Raw genomic sequence first — 22,339 nt, forward strand, 5'->3', positions numbered from 1 at the left:
GACAAGGGCATTGATACCGTTTGTAGTGACGAAGGAAGAGAGGGAGAGGAGAGAGAACCATCTTAAATTCTACTAACAGGACAATGGCTGAATAATTTGTATTCTATTCACACGGTGGAAAATTAAAGAACTGTTAAATAGAATGAGTTAAAGCTATGTCTCCATGCAGAGAGACCTCCCTGAAGGTTCAGATTCATCTGATCTAATTTTGAAACCCTATAAACAGACTCATATTTTAAACACTCCCCGTAAGTATGTGCCAGTGTAGCCTATGGAATAAAAAGTTCTTTCCAATAGTTCATGTTGTGGGACTTCTGGTGGCACAGTGGTTAAGACTCTGCGCTCCCAATGCAGGGGGCCCGGATTCAATCCCTGGTCAGTGAACTAGATCCCACATGTATGCAGCAACTGAGTTTGCATGCCACAACTAAGGAGCCCACGTGCTGCAGCTAATGAGCCGGCCTGCCGCAACTAAGACCCAGCGCAACCAAATAAATAATAAACATTAGAAAAAATAGTTCATGTTGCCAGTGAGAATGGAAAAGAAGGGAGGGGAGATTATGCAGGCCTTATCGCCGCTTGAGAATCTGTCAAGTTTTGCCAGATCTTCCCGTTTTTCAAGTTAGTGTGGGAATCTGCTCATGAATTTTCACAAATTTTAAGCATTGCCAAATAATGAAAACTCTCATACAACTGAAAAAAAGAAATCGCCAATTGGGTCTAAGAAAACATCCCTCGGGTCCCAAGTCTGAGTTTCGTCCTAGAGGCGTTAACGACACCAGAGGTGGCTTCTTGATTGATCCCCGACTTTCGGAAGCGTGTTTGGGGTGAGAGCTGGAAGCGCAGGCAGGCAGCGCCCCCTCCAGCCGCTAGGGGGAAGCAGGCTCACACCCGGCAAGGACGTACTTCTCAGGGACCTATAGCTTCTTCCGCCCTGTGGCTCTGAAAGGGGTCGTTTCCTCCTGAGACTTTGAAAAAGACCTAAGAAGAGTACACAGAAAAGCCCTCGCAAGCCCGCGCCGGCCCTCGGCCCGCCCCTCCGCCCGCCCCTCCGCCATCTTTGCGCCCCGCCCCGCCGCTACCTCCGGGTCAGTTTCGCGCCAAATTGTCCGGCAAGCAAAATGGAGCCCGGAAGGAGGCCAGGAGGTATGACGTCACGCACCCTGCCGCCAATCCTCTTCGGCGGCCCGCTCTTGGGGGGCGGGACTCGCGGGCGCAGCACGGTCCAATCGCTGGCCGCGGGGTCCCGGCGAACCAATGAGGGAGCAGCAGCCGCGGCGTCCAAACGCTGCGTCTGGTTTTTCCCGCGAAAGGCGGCGGCGGACCGTGGCGGCTCGTCTCTTTGGTTCCAGGGAGCGCGGGAAGAGTGAGGTGAGGCCAGCGGGGCTGGGGAGTGGGCACCGCGGAGCCGTGCCCAGGGGTCGGCAGGCATCTGCATTTGGGGCGCAGTAGGTCTGGGCAGGGGTTTCTCCTGGGAGAACTGGTGTAGGGGTCCGGGAGGCGGAACCGGGCTCACGCCCGCCCCGCATTCAAAGCCGAGGACCCAGGTATTCGGAGGGAACGCCGCGCGGCCCCATCACCCCCCCCCCCCCAATCTGCTCCAGCTCCTTGTCCCCGCGCCAGGTGCAGTCATGTCGGGCTTCGACGACCCCGGCATTTTCTACAGCGACAGCTTTGGGAGCGACAACGCGGCCGATGAGGGGCAGGCCCGCAAGTCGCAGCTGCAGAGGCGCTTCAAGGAGTTCCTGCGGCAGTACCGAGTGGGCACGGACCGCACGGGCTTCACCTTCAAGTACAGGTGCGGGCCGGAACGGTGCAGGAGGGAAGGTGCGGTCCTAGTGGTGCTTCGTCCACTCACTGGGGCCCCGCACCCCCGTGGCGTATGGTTTTGTACATTTCACATATGAAGTTAACGATTGAGTGAGTCACCTGGGTTCTTCGTCCAGGATTTGTTCCTATTAATCTATTTCTTACTGTCCTTCCGTTTAATGTCTGCGATACGTTGTAAACCAAGTTCTGAGTGGATGCAAAATGTGAAGATGGTAGTTATGTTTTATTTCACTCATTCATTCGTTCTTCATTCCACTCAATCAACTCCTATTGATTGAGCACCTGCTGCATGCCAGGCACTGTTCCAGGTGCTGGGCTGCAGCACTGAATGAGCTGGGCAAGGCCCCTGTTCCTAGTCACTGTACGTTGGTGACATCGCACCAGATTCTCATAGGCCGTTAAAATGCAGAGAACGTGAGTTTGCAGGTCCAGGCTTGGGCCTGATGGATTATTAGCTGAGCGACTCCCAAGTCATGGTCTCTCTGGGCCGTAGTTTCTATATCAGTAAAACGGCACAGCCACTCCTGCCTCCATTTATTCATGCATCAGCCGACATTGACCATCTGTGTGCTGGATTCTGAGATGCAAAGATGAAAAGATTCATACTACTTGCTCCCAAGGAGCTTCTAAGTCAATGGGAATGAGGCATTGGGATCTACAAATAAATTACAAAGTGATATTCACTTCAAAGGAGGAATGTACAAGGGGAGTTAGGGAGGCTTCCACGGGAGCCGAGGTGACCTTGAGCTGAGAGGAGAGTGTCAAGCATGGAAGGCATTTCAGATAGGAGCAGTTGCATGCATGGGCAGGGTATGGGGTGGCGTGTTACAGCAAGGGGCTCTCGGGGCCAGGCTGGCTGTTGTATGCGGCTCCGGACCTGAGGTAGACAGGTATGAGGCCGAGGAGGTCAGTGGCTCCCGAATGTGTTTTGGGGATAATAGTCGCATAGGATGCTCTGTAAAAAGAGTCTGGTGGTTGACAAGACAGACATGGTCTCTGCTGCCTTCAATCTCCAGGTTCTAGCCGTGTGCCTTGTTAGTATCTGAGAGAGGGTTAAAGGCTCCAAGGAGTCCACTGAAAGGACTGGTTTGCAGTGAGAGTCTTCCAGACACCTACGCATAGAACCCTGTCTGTGAGCGCTGAACTGTCCTTTGATTACTGCTTGGACCCGTTCCGTGGAGCTTTCTTTGGAGGATACCTTTCAGCAGTGGGGGGAGGCCTCTGCAGGGTTAAATAACAGAACCACCTGGAACTAGATGTGTTTGGGAAGCGGGGTGGCGGGGCAGTGGTGTGGGAGACTCAGGGTGCGGGCGCACCTCAGCCAGCGTTGTCTCCTCTTCTCTGCGCCCTTCCCCACCCCCACCCCCACCCCAGGGATGAACTCAAGCGGCATTATAACCTGGGGGAGTACTGGATCGAGGTGGAAATGGAGGACCTTGCCAGCTTCGACGAGGACCTGGCCGACTACTTGTACAAGCAGCCGGCTGAGCATTTGCAGCTGGTGAGTGGGACCTCCCCGAACCTCCAGGGCTGGCCCCGCTCTGGTCACTCACAGCCTGCCCCCCTCCTCCTCTCCAGCTGGAGGAAGCTGCCAAGGAGGTGGCTGATGAGGTGACCCGGCCCCGGCCTGCTGGCGACGAGGTGCTCCAGGACATCCAGGTCATGCTCAAGTCGGATGCCAGCCCGTCCAGCATCCGTAGCCTGAAGGTGGGTCCACTCACGCCAGTTGAAGGGTGGCGGTGGCGGCTGCATGTGAGGAGGGGCTTTGGAGAGAGACCTGGGTGCCAGCTGTGTGACCCTGAGCAACTCACTCGACCTTTCTGAGCCTGTTTGCGCCCTTGAAAACTTAGCTCGTCGGGCAAATGTTTGCTGAGTTCCTCCTGTGGGCAAGGCGTGAGTTGTGTCCTGGAGAAACAGTGGTGAACTCAGGACAAGCTGCTGTCCCCGGGGAGACTGGCTAAGCTGGTGAACGTCACCCATGATAACTGTAGATGACCGTAAGAGCAAGGGGAGAAACCAAGAGGGTGATGAGAGAACGCGGGGGCCCTTCTGGAAAACATCAGGAAGCCTGCTTTGAGGAGGGCACGTCTGAGTGGAGATCTGAGGGTGAGAACAGGCAGCACACAAACAGCTGGGAGAGAATGTTTGGGGGGGCATGGAGGGCACAACTGGTACAAAGCCTGCGAGGCAAGGGGCGCAGGGTGTGTGCCAGGCCGAGGGGAGGACAGCCAGCATGGCTGGAGAGTGATGAGGACGAGGGAGAATTTGGCAGAGCCAGTCTGCCATCCAGTCTTTATTGGTTTTATTCAATGAGCACTTCTCGAGTGACTGCCCCTCGCCGGGTGCTGGGGGACCCTCACTGTAGACAGACAGGACCTGGTTCCATGGAGCTTACAGTGGGAGAAACAGACAAGGAGCAGTGAACTGATTTCAGGTCCTGTGATACAAGTCATGAAGCAAAGGAAACAGGCAGTGTGGCAGTGGCCGGGGGTCCGGGAGGTGGTCGGAGAAGGCCCCTCTGAGGAAGTGATGTTGGCGTGAAAACCTGCGGGATATGCAGCCCTGTGACAGTCAGAGGGAGGAGTGTTCCAGGCTCCTGGAGAAGCAGGTGCAAAGGCACTGGGGTGGGGACAGCGGCAGGTTTCAAAGGACAGAAAGAAACCAGTGTGGCTGGACCTCAGGGAATGAGGGTGGGGGGAGAGGAAGGGAGGGAGCCGGTAGAGAGGCCAGATGGCCAGGGCCTTGGCTGCTGTGGAAAGCAGCTTGAATTGAAGGTTAGGTAGGAGGATGGGCCGATTCTATCTTTACAGGTGCCCTTGGGCTGCCGTGTGAAAGGAGAATTTATACAACAGGCAGGGGTGGGAGAGGAGAGCTTCCTGAGGAGGAAGTGAGGGCCTGACATTGGTTCCTCTGTCACGAGGCTGTTGTGAGAGGCAAATGAAAGGATGCCCGTGGCTGTGCCTTTGAACTGTGGGCCCAGGTAGTGTCACCTCCTCCCTTCCATGTCACTCACCACAAGGCCATGCTCTGGTCTTTGCTGGAATCCCCATGTCTTGCAGCTTGGCTGGGGTCCCTGCCAAATCCTCCTTGATTAGCACAATGGCAGTTCTGTTCCAGAAGCAGGGCTGGGCTGTGGGCTCTCGAGGCTGTGGAGCGTGTCGGCTTCGTCTCTGTGCCCAGCACCAGGGAGGGGACCTGGGACCGTGTGTGGAACTCACCCGAGCATCACGCATTTGCCTGTCTGCGGAGGCGGCATTGGACTTGTTTTGCGGGGCAGCTGTTTGCTCAGAGAAGCAAAGCTCAGCCCCACATGGGTCAAGCTTCCTATTCTCAGACCCACTGGAAAACCCAGTGACCAGCCTGCCTCAGGTGACGGGTGTCCTGTAGTAGAGGAGGGGTCCTCTCCAGAAGGATCGCTTGTTGGGGTGGCTCAGGGGCTGAGGCAGCCTCAGTCTTTTCCAACCCTGGGATCCTGGAGGGCTAGGCTTCCTGCAGCTTGTAGATACTTTTCCCGAAGACAAGCTCTCGGGGGGGTTCAGCAGTTTTGGGGCCTGCTGGGCTGTGGCAGCAGCACGTGCCTCTGGTCTCACTTATGGGGGGGCAGCCCCCTTCCCGAGTCTTTCCCCTTCTGCTCCCTTCCCCACCTTCTGGGCTGCGAGGGCCCTCAGCACGAACCTGTAGCCTGCCTGTCTGTCCCAGAAAAGCTCCTGGGAGAGGGAAGAGGAGATGATGATGAAAGGAACTTTTCTTGTGTTTTGCTTTATATTATTTAAAAAATCACACACAAAAGTAGTGAGAAGAGTGTAATGGACCCCATCTACCTCCACCTGGATTTAATGGCTGTTAACATTTTGCCTTATTTGCTTTCTTCTTTTTTCTGCTAAAATGTTTTATTATTTATTTAAAAAATAAATTTATTTATTTATCTTTGGCTGTGTTGGGTCTTAGTTGCTGTGCGCGGGCTTTCTCTAGTTGTGGTGAGCAGGGGCTACTCTTCGTTGCGGTGCGCGGGCTTCTCATTGCGGTGGCTTCTCGTTGCAGAGCACGGGTTCTAGGCACGTGGGCTTCAGTAGTTGTGGCTTGCGGGCTTTAGGCTCGCGGGCTTCAGTAGTTGTGGTGCCACAGGGCTTCGTTGCTCCGCGGCATGTGGGGTCGTCCCGGACCAGGGCTAGAACCCGTGTCCCCTGCATTGGCAGGCGGATGCCTAACCACTGCGCCACCAGGGAAGCCCCCTGCTAAAGTATTTTAAAGTAAGTTACAGACATGGTCCTGTATCCCTGAATACTTAAGTACACACTAGAGAAAGATTCTCCTACGGGATCTCAAGTGTTCCCGGCTCCCTTTAACCAGCCACCCTCCCTGTGGCTCTGTTGCAGTCAGACACGATGTCTCACCTGGTGAAGATCCCCGGCATCATCATTGCCGCCTCTGGGGTCCGTGCTAAGGCCACCCGCATCTCCGTCCAGTGCCGCAGCTGCCGCAACACCCTCACCAACGTCGCCATGCGCCCCGGCCTGGAGGGCTACGCCCTGCCCAGGAAGTGCAACACGTGAGTGGGCTCTGCGTGGCGCTGCGGCACGGTGGGGGTGACAGGGTGACGTCTGCGTGGAGATGTGAAGGAGGAGGACCCGGCCTGCACCACCTGCAGCAGGGAGGGGCTGGGGCAGGGTGTGCCCTGTGGGCCTGGGGCAGACCTGATACCCTGGGGCGGTGGCGTCCCTCTGCAGTGGTGAGTTCTGTCCCTCCGGAGCGCCCACACAGCCTGTGCCGGGAGCCAGGGTTGGGAGTCCACCGGGAGTCAGTCTTCTACAGCAAACCTTGGCTTGCTGGGTCAGGTCTGGAGGGAAGGCCCAGGAACATGCCAGGCTCCTTTGTTTACACGTTGCCTATGGCTGCATTTGCACTTCGGAGGCGGAGTGTGTGGCCTCATGGCCCACAAAACTGAAAATATTTGTCTCTGGCTCCTTACAGAAAACCATTGCTGACCCCTCATCTCAAGGGCCCCTGCCCTCTCTGGCTGCTGGTTCCCCTCAGCTTCCCGACCTCAGGCCTCAGCCACCCTTCTTTTCTCTATACTTAACCCCCTTGCCTGTCTCGGGCTTTGAATACCGTCTCTGTGCAAGGGACACGCAAATGTGTGTTTCCACTGAAGCCCAGCCTCACACGCAGCTACCCACCGGATACCCTCATATGGGTGTCTGCTGGGCGTTGCAGATTTGCACAAGCCCCGCACCCTGTGTGGCAGATTCCATCCCATCCCAAGATCTGCCCTCCTGCAGCATGACCCCTACCCCAAGTGGGAAGGCCATCTTTTCAGATGTTCGGGTCCAAATCCTTGGTCTCGTGGTGTTTTTTCCTGTCTCGTATCCAGACAATCAGGAAGCCCTTCGGCTCTGCCCTTATGTTTGTACGTGGAGAACCAGGTCTTCTCTCGCCCCCTTCGGCGCGTCTCCTTGCTCCACACTGCCGTCATCCCTCACCTGCCCCGGTGCCCCTGCGCCCGCCCACCCTCGTCCCCCAGTCTCTCCACCCCCTGGCAGCCAGGTGACCCCTTACACTACAGGCAATTCAGCCATTTCCGTCTCTCCCAAAGTCAAGGCCCATCTCAGCCTGCATGGCCCTCCTCGGGCTGCTCCTGGCTCCTGTCCTGTGGCCTCCTGTCCTCCCTCGTCTCTCAGCCCAGCCTTCCTGCCTCCCTGCCATTCCTGGAACATGCTGAGCGCGCTCTTGTCACAGGGCCTTTGGACTTGCTGTTCTCCGCCCGGAACTTTCTTTCCTCTCACCTCCAAAGTCTGTGACCTCGCTGCTTCCTTCGGCTTTCTCCTCCGATATCACCTCACAAGGGTGCCTCCCTGACCCTCCCCCTTAGGCCTGGGTGCGTGTCCCTCTTGCAGACCCGCCTCCTTGATGGTACCTCTGTTGTCCTGGTGTGTGGTTATCTGCCGGTTGGCGTTCTTCGCCTCCCACGACCAGAACCTGAGCTCCAGAAGAGCAGGGACTTTCTGTTCACGGCTGTGTCCCCAGTGCATCGGATAGTGCCCGGCACAAAGTCAGTGCTTTGCAGTAACGCAGCTGTAATAGTGGGATAGCGATTTCATCATGTTGAGGTGCATGGACGCCTGGAACCCTGAGCAGGGTCTCGAGGCGCCCAGACCCTCACTGGCAGGTCCTGGGATCTGAGTGGGGGGCTGGAAAGGTCACTGGCGATTTGGCCCCTCTTCACCTGTGGGGACACTGAGACCCCCTCGGGAGGGCTGGGAGTGTGACTTGTCTGCCTCGTAGCAGGTTAATGGGGGAGCCAGGCTCAGAGCAGGTCTCCCCACTCCTAGCCCTGTGGGTATACCCCTGCTGAGCTGCCCTCCTTTAGGGCCTTCTCGCGGGGTCCTGGAGACCCCTAGCTTGTTGCTGGCCAGTCCTGTCGCCAACTCCTGGCCTTGGGGCTCTGGGGGCAGCTCTGGTGACCCTTCTCCTCCCCACCAACAGGGATCAGGCCGGGCGCCCCAAGTGCCCGCTGGATCCGTATTTCATCATGCCGGACAAGTGCAAGTGCGTGGACTTCCAGACCCTGAAGCTGCAGGAGCTGCCGGATGCGGTGCCCCATGGCGAGATGCCCAGACACATGCAGCTCTACTGCGACAGGTGAGCGGGCCCCCTGGCCGTGCCCCTGAGTCGGGAGCCGCGAGCGGCCGGCTGAGCGCAGTGGGGTACGGGGGAGGGCGGCTGGTTACAGAACACTTGCTCTGTGCCTGGTGCTGCCCTCATGCTTCCTCTCATCTCATCTCCCCATAATCTGCAGGGGCAGGTCCACCCCTCTTTGCAGACGAGGATGTGTGACCGGCTCAGTGAGTGGAGGGGCTGGGCTGCCAGCCTGCGTTCTTCCTGCAGAGTCTCCGCAGCCCTCTTAGAACTGGGAGGCCCAGAGCTGGGCGGCCAGTAGCTGGGGGAGCCTCTTTCCAGCCTGATGCCCACCCCAGGCTTTCTGTTAAGATTCTTCCTTGGATGTTGCGGGGTGATTGGAAAGGGGGAGAGGGTGCTGGGCCAGCCCGGTCCCTTCCTGGTGACCTGGGAGGAAGGTGTGGAGGTGTGGACTGGGCTTCTTCACCTGGGCTCCTGCACCCCAACATCGCGTGCTGCACGTTTCTCGGAGGAGGGGGTCCGTAGGTCATTAGCTTCCTTAGTGGCTGTGGAAGGTGTAGAGGTCAGGCTCTTGAGCAAGTTACATGGGCTCTCTGAGCCTCAGTCTCCTTACCAGGAGAACGGGGACAGTGACAGGCCTTAATCTCATCAGGCTGCTGGGAGGTTTAAATTGGAAAATGCATGTTGAATGTGTAGCACGGTTCCTTTTTCTTTTTCTTTTTTTTACTTGAGATATAGTTGTTTTACAATGTTGTGTTTCTGCTGTACAGAGAAGTGGAGTTCCCTGTGCTGTACAGCAGGTTCTCGTTAGTTATCTGTTTGATACATATTAGTGTGTACATGTCAATCCCGGTCTCCCAGTTCATCCCACCCCCCTTTTCCCCGACTTGGTGTCCATATATTTGTCCTCTACACTGTGTCTCTAGCACAGTTCTTTAATGCAGATTAAATATTCAGTATTTATAAATTATTCAAGTGGTCTATCATTAGATTATTCAAAGCTGAGGAAGTGGGGTCTGGGAAGAGGGGAGTCATAGAACATTAACAAGGACAGTGAGGGTCCTTTAGGGGATGTGACTCTCTGGTAGATAAAGCACTTTTGGGTCTCGTACCCCACTTCATCCCACAGTAACCCAGCAGGTCAGATCACTTTATCATCCCCTCCCAGGCTCAGAGAGGTCACGCAGCTTCTAAGCAGCAGAGTACGGATACATGCCCCAGTGTCCTTTCTGTGCTGCACAGGCCAGAGGTTGCGACATGCGGTATCTCTTGTTGCGGCGCTCAGGCTTCTGTCTGGTTGTGGCGCGCGAGCTCCGTCTTTGTGGCGCGCGGGCTTAGTTGCCCCGCAGCATGTGGGATCTTAGTTCCCCGACCAGGGATCGAACCCGTGTCCCCTGCGTTGGAAGGCAGATTCTTAACCACCGGACCACCAGGGAAGTCCCTCAACATCTTTTTTTTTTTTTTTTTTTAAGAGGAAATTAAAATCCAGAGACAGAATGACTTGACTGAGCTCGTGGAGCTGTGAAAGAGGCAGAAGCGGGGTGTGGCCCTTGCAGGGAGGCTGGGAGGGCGTGAGGAGGAAGGCTTCCCCCGAGATGGCCGAGGGGGGCCCTGCAATGTGTCTGACAGCAGATGAGATGGAGACGGGGCACCTGAGGGGCTGGGGTGGGCGCCCCCCCAACTCCAACAAGCATAACGGACGAGCTCCTGAGGCCCGTGGAGGGGTCAGGCCGCCCCCACGACCAAGGCCTGTCCTCCTCCCAGCAGCTGGGCCGTCCAAGCATGGGCTGGGTTGTGGTGAGAGGGAGAGGACCCTGGGCAGTGCGGGGGCTGGAGCCAGCCCGTGGGGCCTCGTGTAGAGATGCCGAGGTGGACGGACGGCAAGCGTGACGGGGTCGGGGGAGCCGGGGGCTCCCTGCCCCCACCAGCCTCACCTTCTTCCTCCCCATCCTCCTCTCAGGTACCTGTGTGACAAGGTCGTCCCTGGGAACAGGGTCACCATCATGGGCATCTACTCCATCAAGAAGTTTGGCCTGACCGCCAGCAGGGGCCGCGACAGGGTGGGCGTGGGCATCCGGAGCTCCTACATCCGGGTCCTGGGCATCCAGGTGGACACAGATGGCTCCGGTGAGTGTGCTTTGGGCCGAACCCCCGTCGTCTCTCCCCTGGGCGGTTGGTGGGCCTCGTCCTGGTCTCCCCGTCTCCACCTTTGCCCCGCGCTCTGTCCTGCACGGCAGCCGGGTGAGCGGTGCTGTTCGCACCAGAGACGCCGTGTCAGCCCCGTGGGCAAGATGGAAGGTGTCCCTGAGGGCCCCTGTCACCTGGCCCTCCTCAGGTCATCCCCCCCCGCCCTGCACACTCTTCCGCTTGCTCACTGGACCCCGGAACACACAGGCCCACGCCTGGTGCGGAGACCTGGGGTTCTGTCTTTGCTGAGACCGACGCTTGTGCTACCTGGCTCTGACGGCCCTGCCCTCTGGGAGGCCCTGGGCCGGCGCAGGGTGGTGGGCCACAGGCAGCAGTTTCTCCCTCAGGGCACTCACTCACCCCCCTCCTCTGCCCGTCCAGGCCGCAGCTTTGCTGGGTCCGTGACCCCGCAGGAGGAGGAGGAGTTCCGGCGCCTGGCCGCCCTCCCCAACGTCTACGAGGTCATCTCCAAGAGCATCGCCCCCTCCATCTTCGGGGGCACAGACATGAAGAAGGCCATCGCCTGCCTGCTCTTCGGGGGTTCCCGAAAGAGGTGGGTGTCCAGGGCCCCCAGGTCCGGGGAGGGGAACGAGTGACTTGCCCGCAGGAGGGCAGCTGCCGGGTGCTCAGGACTTGAACGCCCTTTTCATTTGCCCAGGACCCTCAGCCCCTCCTGCTTCTCTCAGGCACCCTCCCAGGCTCGCTGCCAGCCGGCTTGGGGCTGGCCCACACCCTTCCTCCGGAGCAGTTGCCCGGCCCTGGCTAGGCTGGGGCCTTGGCGGTGTGCGGAGCCTGGCCAGTGCAGGGGAGAGCTCGGGCTTGGAGTCTGAGACCGGGGTGACATCTCTCATGGCTGCTTATTTGCCTTGCGACCTTGGGCAAGAGACACCACCTCTCTGAACCCAAGTCTCCACGTGAATAAGACGGGTGAAAGCCTCATACTCGAGAGGTCGCGTCCTTTTAAAGTAACATAGTAGAGGTAGAGGAAGTAATAATATTATTAGCAGCTACCAGTTACTGAGTTCTTACCACGTGGCAGACATTCTTCTGAGTGCTTTTATGTGTTTCCAACCCAGTCAGTCCCCAGGTTAGCCCTGTGAGAAAGTTAGTCGAGCCCATTTCATAGATGAGGAAGTGGAGGCCTAGAGAGCTAAAGGAACTTGCTCACGGGCACGCATGCTGGGGCCAGGAGCCTTCCCTCGCGGTGTCCACTCCACAGTACTGCACGCAGCCCGCTGCTGGCTCCCTCTTTTCCTTCTCCCCAGCTGGGTTGCGGGGTGTTTATCAGATGCCGACTGTGTGCCCGAGCCCAGCTCTAAGTGCCGTTTCCTCTGACCCTCCCCTCCCTTGGAGGCAAGTCACCACGGATGAGGCTAGGGGACACAGCTGGCTATGAACGTGGCTCCCGGGCCAGAGCCCCCGCCTCCCCGCCTGCTCTGAGGCTCATGACAGGTCAGGGGGCCGACAGCCAGACCGCTGTGAGCAGGCAGCCCTAGCCCTGGGTTTCTCGCCTTGTTCACCTGGCCCGCTTGCCCGTCTTCCCCCAGGCTCCCCGACGGCCTCACTCGCCGAGGAGACATCAACCTGCTGATGCTGGGGGACCCGGGGACGGCCAAGTCGCAGCTGCTGAAGTTTGTGGAGAAGTGCTCTCCCATCGGGGTGGGTGCTCAGGGTGACCTCTGTCCGCCTCAGCTGCGCCGCGGAGAGGAAGGCTGCGGGCAGGACAGGATAGAGGAGGAAGGGGCCCGACGGCGTCTGTAGGTTTGGGGCAACGGGCCGAGGGCCGGACCGGATGGGGTTTGTTTGGTCTCAGCCTGGCTGGTAATTGGCTGTGGGCCTTGAGCAAGTCCCCCAGTCTTTCTGAGTCTCAGTTTATCCATCCGCTGAGTCTTAGCATCGATAGCAATAGATGACAAGGGAGTCAGGGTGGGGATGCCTTTCCTGGGAGTCAGGAGGCGACCCAGCCCTGAGGCCCCCGGAACAGTGTCACTGCTGTCCTCTCGGCCTCAGTTTGCTCCTCCGTGAGCCGGGCCCCTGGGGGCTGCTTCATGGGACAGTCGTGGGGTTCGGGTGAGTGATGGATGTGAACGCTCCCTTGTGGGAGAACCGCCAGGCTGGGGCTGGGGTGGTCCCCCCATTGGAGGAGGAACACTGAGGTTGTCTGTGCTCTGCAGCCAGCTGTGATGTGTGACCTTGGTTGAGCCCTAGTTCCTGGGGCCCCTTGACTTACTGGGTCAGCATGGAGCCATGATGGGCCCTGACCCTCCCGCCTCCCTCCCCCAGGTGTACACGTCTGGGAAAGGCAGCAGCGCGGCCGGCCTGACAGCCTCGGTGATGAGGGACCCCTCGTCCCGGAACTTCATCATGGAGGGCGGGGCCATGGTCCTGGCCGATGGTGGGGTCGTCTGTATCGATGAGTTTGACAAGGTGAGCCTGGCAGGGTGAGGTGGTGGCTCAGTGGTGGTGGTGCCTGCTGGCCGCGGGCTGGGGGTGTGGCCTTCTGTGCTTGGAGGGCAGAAACCACCTGTGATGTGGAGACCTCCCGTTAGTATCGGGAAGTAGCTGCACCTCTCCGAGCCCCGGTTTCCACAGCTGAGAGTAGGGAGAGGAGAGCCAAGCCCATACACTGTCCCGTGACTAGAGGTGACCCGGTTCCTGCCATCGGCCTGGCACAGGGTTGGGACTTGGGAATGGTAGCTCCTGTAGGGTCTCCTGCTGCCACCGTGCCCCGGCCCCTCACCTGGGTCCGGTGGACGTTTCTATCTCCTACACAGATGCGAGAAGACGACCGCGTGGCCATCCACGAGGCCATGGAGCAGCAGACCATCTCCATTGCCAAGGTGAGCATCCTCCCTGGTCCAGCCTGGCGGAGCTGTTCCGGGGTGCTGGGACGGGCCAGGTTCTGGCCCCGTCCTCCGGCTGCCCTGAGCGGCCTGACCTCTGTTGGCCTCAGCAGCGGTCCTGGAATCCTGGGTGTGTGCGTGCGTGCGTGAGTGTGTGCGTGCAGGCATGGGCGTGCGCACCGGAGAGGGCCGCGACCCCGCGTGCTCACCTCCCTGGCCTCTGTGGCCCCCCACGCTTCCCTGTCAGGCCGGCATCACCACCACCCTCAACTCCCGCTGCTCCGTCCTGGCTGCTGCCAACTCGGTGTTTGGCCGCTGGGACGAGACGAAGGGGGAGGACAACATCGACTTCATGCCCACCATCCTGTCCCGCTTCGACATGATCTTCATCGTCAAGGACGAGCACAACGAGGAGAGGGATATGGTGCGTGGGGGGCAGGGCTCCAGCCAGCTGCGCGGCTCTGGGGTGCAGGGGCGGGGCTGGGCAGACAAGGGGCTTGACCCCAAGTCCCGGCCACCAGATCGGCCCATGAGCGGGCCACCAAGGAGGCAGGGTCGTGGATTCCAAGAGCGCTGCACTGGGCGTCCCGGGTCCTACCTCTTCTCCTGTGCTCCATGCGCCATGAGATTTGGGGTCAGTCATCCCCTGGGTGTCGGTCCCTTCTGTGTGAAATGAGGGGGTTGACCTTTGGATGCAAGTACTGGAGCCCCAGTTCCGGTCAGTCAGCTTCTGAAAGGAACTCCAGCGCTTACGTAATGGACAAGCCTGGAGGTGCGAGGCTCGGCTGGGTCAGGTCTCTGGGTCGTCTGGGCGCTGCTGTCTCTGCCGCTCGGCCTGGCCTCCCTTAGTGGAGGCTTGTTCTCAGGCAGCTGCACCCCTCGTGGTGGCAGAGGAAGGCCTGGCAGCTCTGGGCTGTTGTCTTACCAGCTGACAACGCCCAGGGAAAGAGAGGGCCTCCTCCTCTCCACCAGTTCTAGCCCTGGCAGCTCTTCCCTCCCTGCCTGCTCCACCTGCGTGTTGGGACCTGGCTTGGGAAGGCTTGCGGGCTGACCCCGTGTCCCCTCCGCCTCCCAGATGCTGGCCAAACACGTCATCACTCTGCACGTGAGCGCGCTGACACAGACCCAGGCTGTGGAGGGCGAGATCGACCTGACCAAGCTAAAGAAGTTCATCGCCTACTGCCGTGCGTGAGTCCTGGATGCAGGCCCCATGGGGGTGGGGCTGCCCGGCTCCCCTGGAGTGGGAGAGAGCCCCATTCAGGATGCCTGAGATCAGGCCCGGAGGATTTTAGCTCTGCTCCTTCCTGACCCTGCATAGTCGCTCAGTGGCTCTTGGCCTCAGTGTCTCCATCTCCAAAGTGAAGGTGGAGAATTCAGATGGACTTCTCTGGCGGTGTAGTGGTCTAGTGGTTAAGACTCCACGCTCCTAATGCAGGGTCCATGGGTTCAATCCCTGGTCGGGGAACTAAGATCCTGCATGCTGTGCGGCGAGGCCAAAAAACTAAAAAGAATTTAGATGGTCTCGAAGACCCCCTTGACTCTTGGTGTGCAGGGAGGCTTGTGGACATGGGCTCTGGGTAACTCCTGCCCCCACTGTGTGACCTTGGGGAAGTCAGTTAAGCCTCGCTTTCCCTGGGTGGTTGTGTCCTAGGGTTTTTGTAAGGATCACACAAAATGATGTGTGAGTTGGCACAGCCCTGCACCAGGTAAACACTCAGTAAATGGCAGCTGCAACCTTAAATGTTGTTATTCTCACAGATGGCCAATGACAGTAGTCATATACACATAGTAATTAGCCTGTGTCAGATGTTATCCTGAGAGTTTTATGTATAAGTGAACACCATCCCTCTCCCCAGACCTATGAGGTTGGTGTATTATTATTCCATTTTACAGATGGGGAAGCTGAGGCAAAGAAAGGTTAAGTAACTTGTCCAGGGTCAGAGACAGGAGGTAGTGGAGCCAAGACTTGAACCCAGGTACCTGGCTGCAAAGGCTGTGCTTTTAGCCCCTGTACCAAGATTCTGGACACACACCTCAGCTGTCTCTTATTGGAACTAAACCCCGGTCGGGGTGGGGGAATCTTTGAGTGCCTTTCTGATGGGAGGTGAAGTGCTGCATTCAGGTGGGTCCCTACTCACTGCTTCCTCCTGGTGATGGGTGGTGTGGTGCCCATTGGTAGCTGGGTCTTTGTCATGCCTGAGCGCTTCATGGCCCTGTCCTCAGAGGCTTGGGCCCTTGGATGTGAGTCTGGGAGCCCCAGATTCTAGTCCTCCCTTGATGCCAGGTCCCATGTGGCTTATGGGGAATTTCCTCCCTCCCTCTGGCCTTGCTCACCTCATCCTCAGCATGAGGGTTGGATTAGGTGATCTAAGGCTTCCCTTAAATCAGTGACAGTTCAGTTGGCTGGGACGGGGCCGCGAGGTGGTGGGGATAGGGTGGGGGTAGATCCTGAGCAGACACCCCTGCTGCTACCCTCCCCCACCCCCAGTCTGGCGTGCTCCCTGCCCTGGACAGCAGTCTCTGTGAGCCTCTTGTGGGTGTCATTGTGCATCTTGCCCCTGAATGTGTTGGGGGGAGGACCGCTGAGAGGCCACCGTCTGGTGGGCCCGGAAAGCATATGTCTGCAAGCCAGCAGAGGGCCTGGGATGGGGTGGGTACCCCAAGATTTCTTCCTCGCCTCATGGCAGCCACTCCGTATCCTACAGGAAGTGTGGCCCTCGGCTGTCAGCAGAGGCTGCAGAGAAGCTGAAGAACCGGTACATCATCATGCGGAGCGGGGCCCGTCAGCACGAAAGGGACAGTGACCGCCGCTCGAGCATCCCCATCACCGTGCGGTGAGTAGGCGGGCGGGCCAGGGCCGGGCTGGGCAGATGGCCTCGGTTTACAAGGCACGATGTGCCCAGCAAGTCTGGGGCCGGGGCTGTTGCTGACTATGTGCTGCAGGCTATGGTCAGGGCTGCTGGGCAGGGAGCATTCCTTTGGGAGTGGAAACAGTGGCCTCCCTGATTATCTGTATCTCTTGGTTTGTTTACTGTTGAGAAAATCTGGAACCCTTTCTTCTGAATTCGGTCTAGCTTCCCCCATTGCCGGGAAGCCTGAGGGTGAAGGAGGTTCCAGGCTGGGAGTCAGGAGACCTGGTCCTAGCCTCCAGCCCACTGTGTGACTGCAGGGAAATTGCTTTCCTTTTCTGGATCTCAGTTTTCTCAGCTGTTAGCTCTTGTCACTCTTGTGAGTTTATACAGTAGACTGACTAAGAGCTTGAACCTACCTCGTTTGAATCTTGCTTCCAGCACTGATTAGTTAGAAGTGGATTTGGCTGTATGTAATGGAAAACCCACATAAAGTAGCTTAAGTAAATTGAGAGTTTATTTCCCTCTTCTGTAAAAACATTTGAGGGTAGGTAGCCCTACCTATTTGATGGCTCCTCAGTCATCAGCAACCTGGGCTCCTTCAGGTTCACCCTCATCCTCATTGTCCAAGATGGCTGCTGGAACTCCAGCCATCACCTCCACATTCCAGGTGGCTGGAGAGGAAGAAAAAGAAAGGTCCATCTTTTAAGGACACTTCCTGAAGTTCCCGTAAAATATTTGGACTTACAGCTTACTGGCCACATCTTAGTCACACAGACACACCTAGACGCAAGAGAGTCTGGGAAATGTCTTTTAGGTAGGCGCCACGTGCTAGAATAGAAGTCGGGGTTCTGTTACTAAGGGAGATGGATCACGGGGACAGCCAGCAGTCTCCCCTGTAGTCTTACTGCCTGGGGCAGGCACCTCCTGGAGGTCAGAGTGGGATGGGGAGAGAAGATGGGCTGAGTCCACCCTGGCGTCCCGTCGCTCCCACACAGGCAGCTGGAGGCCATCGTGCGCATTGCTGAGGCCCTCAGCAAGATGAAGCTGCAGCCCTTCGCCACGGAGGCGGACGTGGAGGAGGCTCTGAGGCTCTTCCAGGTGTCCACGCTGGATGCCGCCTTGTCCGGCACCCTGTCAGGTGAGCAGACGCGGGGACCCAGCCTCAGGTGGCTTGTGGGCTCCGTGGGCAGGGCTCATGCTGGACACCTGCTGTGCTTGTTGCTTCTCTACATTTGCTCCTCTGTGCTTCCTCCTGGGAATAAGCCCCTCTCCTGTCCCCAGCCCCCACCAGCCATTTTTCCCCAAGATGGGAAGAACAGCCTCTCTCCAGACTCTGGAGCACAATTCTTTTCACCCAGTTCATTATTATAATTCGCAATTTTATCATTCATTAAGAATGATAGTTGGCATCTTTTTTTTTTTTTTTTTTTGGCTGCACTACGCAGCTTGTGGAATTTCCCTGACCAGGGATCGAACCTGCACCCCCTGCAGTGGAAACATGGAGACTTAACCACTGGACCTCCAGGGAAGTCTGCATGCACCCCTGTTTCTGAGCCGTAACCATTTGAGTGCTTCCAGAGCTCTTCCTCAGTTTCACTTACAGCTGCCCTCAAAACCCCCAGAAGCCAGGCTGGGCACTTAGCCCTTCACCTCTTAGAGATGGGAAAACTGACACCCAAAGAGGCCTTTTCACAGTGCCCAAGGTCATCGTTCGCCCAGCTAGAATGCAGGTCTCTTGACCCCGAGGCCAGCGGGGTTCAGGCTGCCGTTAAGTTCTGGAGCACTGATTCTGTGCCAGGCTCCCCTGGGACAAATTCATTCCTTCCCCAGCAGGTATTTAGTGCTTAGAATTTACCAGGCTGTTCTAGGTGCTGGGAGTCTAGGAGTGAGCAGATCTCTAAGTCCGCGCCTTGTGAGGCCCCCCTTCTCTACGGGGGAGACACAGCAAAGAGGCAGACAAATCAAGCTCGGGGTAAAGAGCGCGGAGGGGAGAAGTCCAGCAGGTCAGGAATGTTGGGGAGGGATCCCCTGCCCCTCGGGTGGTCCAGGATGGGCTCTGAGGAGGTGGCAGGAAGCAGAGACTGGCGTGAGTGAGGACACATGGCTCCCCGGAGTGTGGGGTTGGGCACCGCACGTAGAGCGAGGGCTGAGTGGCAGGACCCCAAGGACAGCAGGCTCGGTGTGTTCAAGGGCCAGTGTGGCTGGAGCCAGGGAGGTGGGTGGGGTCAGATCGCCCCGCCGTCCCCTTGGTGAAGATGACTCAGTCTCTGCCCTGGAGGGCCTTCCTGGCAGTGAAACTGGAGCTGGGCTTTGCAGGCTGGGTAAGAGTTTGCCTTGCAGACTCATTTCAACTTGGAGCCTTGATGTCCCTCTCAGTGGCTCCCCCACCACGGTCCCACCCTCTCTGTAGCTGAAAAAGCACGGCCTTTGCAGGCCTGGGTCAGCAGGGGAGATCCATCCTGGGGCAATAGTTGGAAATGACGAGCCTGCTTGCCTGGGCTGCTCGGGGCGCCTCACAGATGTGGTCTCCGGGGCGGCCTGCGCGCCCTTCTGGGTCACTGCTGGGTCCCCTCCAGCTCTCCATCTGAGATAGATTCCTCCAGCTAGTCTTCCTGCTGCTGCCTGTCCAGCTGCCTGGGGCCAGCTGCTGTCGTCAGCTCGTGGCCCTCAGAGCCCTCTAGTGGCCGCTCTGCTCACCAGAGTCAAAGAAAAACCTGTGCCGTGGCCTCCAGGGCCCACAGGACCTGCCCCCACTCTGGCCGTGCCCCCGGCCCCCTGACCGGGTTTGGATCGAGATGGGCATATTTCCCACCTCCGGGCCTTTACACTTGCCGTTCCCCCTGCCTGCAGCATCCTTCCCCACACGTCTGCCCCGTCCCTGACTCTGGGTCTCTGTCGGTCATCTCCTCGGTCAGGCCCTGCTTGTCCCCGGGCACGCTCTTCCTCTTCCTCTCATTTTCTCTTCCGGGCCTGGCTCGCTCTTAACCGCTGTGGGCAGACTGAGGTCCCCACCCACCCGTCTCCCTCCTCACACCACAGGGGTGGAGGGCTTCACCAGCCAGGAGGACCAGGAGCTGCTGAGCCGCATCGAGAAGCAGCTCAAGCGCCGCTTTGCCATTGGATCCCAGGTGTCGGAGCACAGCATCGTCCAGGACTTCACCAAGCAGGTGGGCCTTCCCGGGGGCCCGGTGGGAGTCCTGCGGGCTCCCTGTGGCCTGGTCCCCACCCACCTCACACCGCGTCCTGTTGCTCAGCAGACAGGCCCAGCAGACAGGGGAAGGGGCAGCTGTTCCTCGGCCCGGGCCTGTCCCCAGTGTGCCTCCCCTTGTGACTTCCTCTGTCACATTGGGGGGAGAGGAGAGGTGGCTGAGGTCCTGCTGGAGTCTCCCAGGCTTCCCCAGCCCTCCATCTCTCCCTTTGCCTCATTGCCTGGCCTGTGTCTGTTGGGGGGGGTGGGGCAGAGCCAGGAGGATGAGCCACCCAGCTCGCCAGGGACAGCGCTCTTGACCCCACAGAGAAGGGATGGGCCTTCTAGAAGCTGTGCGGAACTTGTCGCCGTCTTTGAAATCACAGGGACAATCCCAGTTTCTGGGCTCAGCTTCCTTTCATGGACGTCATCTCCTCTTGATCCTTAGAGCAGTTCTATGCAGTAGGTGGTACCACGCCCGTGTGAGAGATGAGCAGACAGAGACTTACAGGGGTTTAGGGGTGTCAGGAGCTTGGGTTCTAGAGTCAGATGGGCTCAACTGAGGTCTCAGCTCTACTACTTAATTGCTGTGTGACTTGGAGTGAGTGACTTAGCTTCTCCGTGCCTCAGTTTCCTCTTCTGTAGAAAGGTGATGATCACAGTACCAGCTGTGTAAGGATGTTATGGGATAGAACGAGTTCAAGTATGTGAAGATTTAGAACAGAGCCTGGCACGTGGTAGTTGCTCAGGAAGTGTGAGCCTGTCTTCGGGTGCAGAGAGGTAGGATGTGAAGGCTGGAGAGTCCCCCATGAGCACAGGGCACCTGGGCTTCCGGAGAGAGGGGTGTCTGGGGTCCCGTGGGAGGCACACCCCTCATCCGACCCCGTGTCCTGCAGAAGTACCCGGAGCACGCCATCCACAAGGTGCTGCAGCTCATGCTGCGGCGGGGTGAGATCCAGCACCGCATGCAGCGTAAGGTCCTCTACCGCCTCAAGTGAGCTGCGCCTCCCGCCGCAGGAATGCTGTTGCCACCCCACCTCCACCTCCCTGAGCCTCCCACGCGCTCTGGACAGGACCCCAGCTGCCCTGCCTCGCTGCCCCTGGCTTCTGCTTCAGCGTGCAGATCCAGGAAATGTGCCTTTGGAGTTTATTGAAATAATAAAGCCGTGGTGTGTTTGGATATCTGTGGGCTTCTGCACTGGGTGACCTGTCACCTCCATCCTGCCCTCATGTGGGGCAAGGACAGGCTTTGGAATCTGACAGATCTGGGTTTCTGACCTGCGTCTTCCCCGTGGGCTCCTGGGCAGGGCATTCACCTCTGTGCTCACTTTCTGCAGCTGCTCGGTGGGGCGGGGGCGGGTCCTGCCCTCTTCTCGCCAGCACTGGTGAGAATTCAACAAGATCCAGTGTGTGGAGGTGCTGGGGAAAGTCCGCAGCTGTTCCCCAGCAGCTAACGTGTGGGCAACAGCCATGGGTTTGCATCAGACTGGCTGGATTCACCAAAACTTGCCACGCCTCAGTTTCCTAATCTGTAAATGGGGGTGACACAGGGTTGGGTTTAGGAGAAGAGAGCTGCTGGTAGTGAATGTCCAGGAAGGACCAGGCAGTGTGGGGAGACTGATGGCATTTGGATTCAGGGAGGTGGATTCTCACTGAGCCGTAGAGCAAAGTGGGTAAGAGAGGGGTGCTGGAATTCAGTGGGCTGGATCTCCCCTGGCGGGCCACCTGCAAGCTGTGTGGCCTTGGGTGAGGCTCCTGACTTCTCTGGGCCTAAGTTTTGTGTTTTTTTTTTTTTGGCTAGCCACGCGGCTTGCGGCCTCTCAGTTCCCTGACCAGGGGTTGAACCCGGGCCACAGCAGCGAAAGCCTGGAATCCTAACCGCTAGGCCAACAGGGAACTCCCAATTTTGTTTGTTTGTTTTGACATGCCATAATGTATTTTGCCATTTCTTTCTTTTTTTGGTCTAGTTAGCGTCTGCCACCATACATAGTTACACACTTTCTTGTTGTGGTCATGAGAACTTTTAAGATCTAGTCTCTTGGCAGCTTTCACATACCCAGTATATATTATTAATAGTCACTGTGCTGTACACTACACCTCCATGGCACATTTTATACCTGGAAGTTTGTACCTTTTAACCCCCTTCACTTGTGTGTTGTCCCTTCCGGCCCCCTCTTCTTCCTGATTCTGGCAACCATCAATCTGTTCTCTATCTCTGAGCTTTTTTTGTTGTCGTTATTTTTTTTAGATTCCATATTATAAGTGAGATCATGCAGTACTGCTCTTTCTGCGTCTTGCTCCGTGTGCCTGATTCAGTGCCTGCAAGGTCCATCCATGGCACAAATGGCAGGGTTTCCTTTTTTTTTTTTTTAAGGCGGAATAATAGTCTGTTGTGTATATGCGCCACCTTTCCTTTATCTTTCCATCTACTGATGGACATTTAGGTTGTTTCCATACCTTGGCTATTGTAGATAATGCTGCAATGAAAATGGAAGTGCAGATACGTTTTTGAGTTAGTGTGTCTGTTTTCTTCAGATAAATATCCAAAAGTAGATTGCTGGATCATACGGTAGTTCTATTTTTAATTCTCTGAGGAACCGCCATACTCTTCCCTAGTGCCTGTACCAATTTACCTTCATACCAACAGTGCACAAGTGTTCCCTTTTCTCCACACCCTCACCAACACTTGTTTGTTGTCTTTGCAAATAGCCATTCTAACTGGTGTGAGATGATAATCTCCTTATGGTTCTGATTTCCTTTTCCCTGATGATTAGTGACGTTGAGCATCTTTTCGTGGACCTGTT

The 22,339-nt window shown here is 57.5% G+C and overlaps 1 protein-coding gene across 1 annotated transcript; it reads left to right on the forward strand.

Annotated features, from left to right (window-relative positions):
• Positions 1-1,278: 1,278 nt before the first annotated feature.
• Positions 1,279-20,715, forward strand: MCM5 (minichromosome maintenance complex component 5). The gene is made up of 17 exons (XM_059080763.2): positions 1,279-1,371; positions 1,624-1,798; positions 3,205-3,331; positions 3,409-3,537; positions 6,207-6,379; positions 8,314-8,469; positions 10,427-10,593; positions 11,035-11,206; positions 12,201-12,312; positions 12,937-13,080; positions 13,428-13,493; positions 13,744-13,920; positions 14,572-14,684; positions 16,202-16,330; positions 17,344-17,486; positions 19,388-19,515; positions 20,432-20,715. Exons 2-17 carry the CDS (start codon positions 1,632-1,634, stop codon positions 20,531-20,533), a joined length of 2,205 nt encoding a protein of 734 aa, XP_058936746.1. The 5' UTR covers positions 1,279-1,371; positions 1,624-1,631; the 3' UTR covers positions 20,534-20,715.
• Positions 20,716-22,339: the final 1,624 nt, after the last annotated feature.

This window comes from Kogia breviceps, chromosome 12 (assembly GCF_026419965.1).
Source record: "Kogia breviceps isolate mKogBre1 chromosome 12, mKogBre1 haplotype 1, whole genome shotgun sequence".
In the NCBI taxonomy this organism is placed as follows: Eukaryota; Metazoa; Chordata; class Mammalia; order Artiodactyla; family Physeteridae; genus Kogia; species Kogia breviceps.

Excerpts from the sequence above, each read along its gene's own strand:
- MCM5 (XM_059080763.2), top strand. The coding sequence starts at position 1,632 with ATGTCGGGCTTCGACGACCCCGGCATTTTCTACAGCGACAGCTTTGGG. Across the intron at positions 3,332-3,408 it reads CGGCTGAGCATTTGCAGCTG|CTGGAGGAAGCTGCCAAGGA; the intron begins GTGAGTGGGACC and ends CCTCCTCTCCAG. Across the intron at positions 19,516-20,431 it reads TCCAGGACTTCACCAAGCAG|AAGTACCCGGAGCACGCCAT; the intron begins GTGGGCCTTCCC and ends CGTGTCCTGCAG.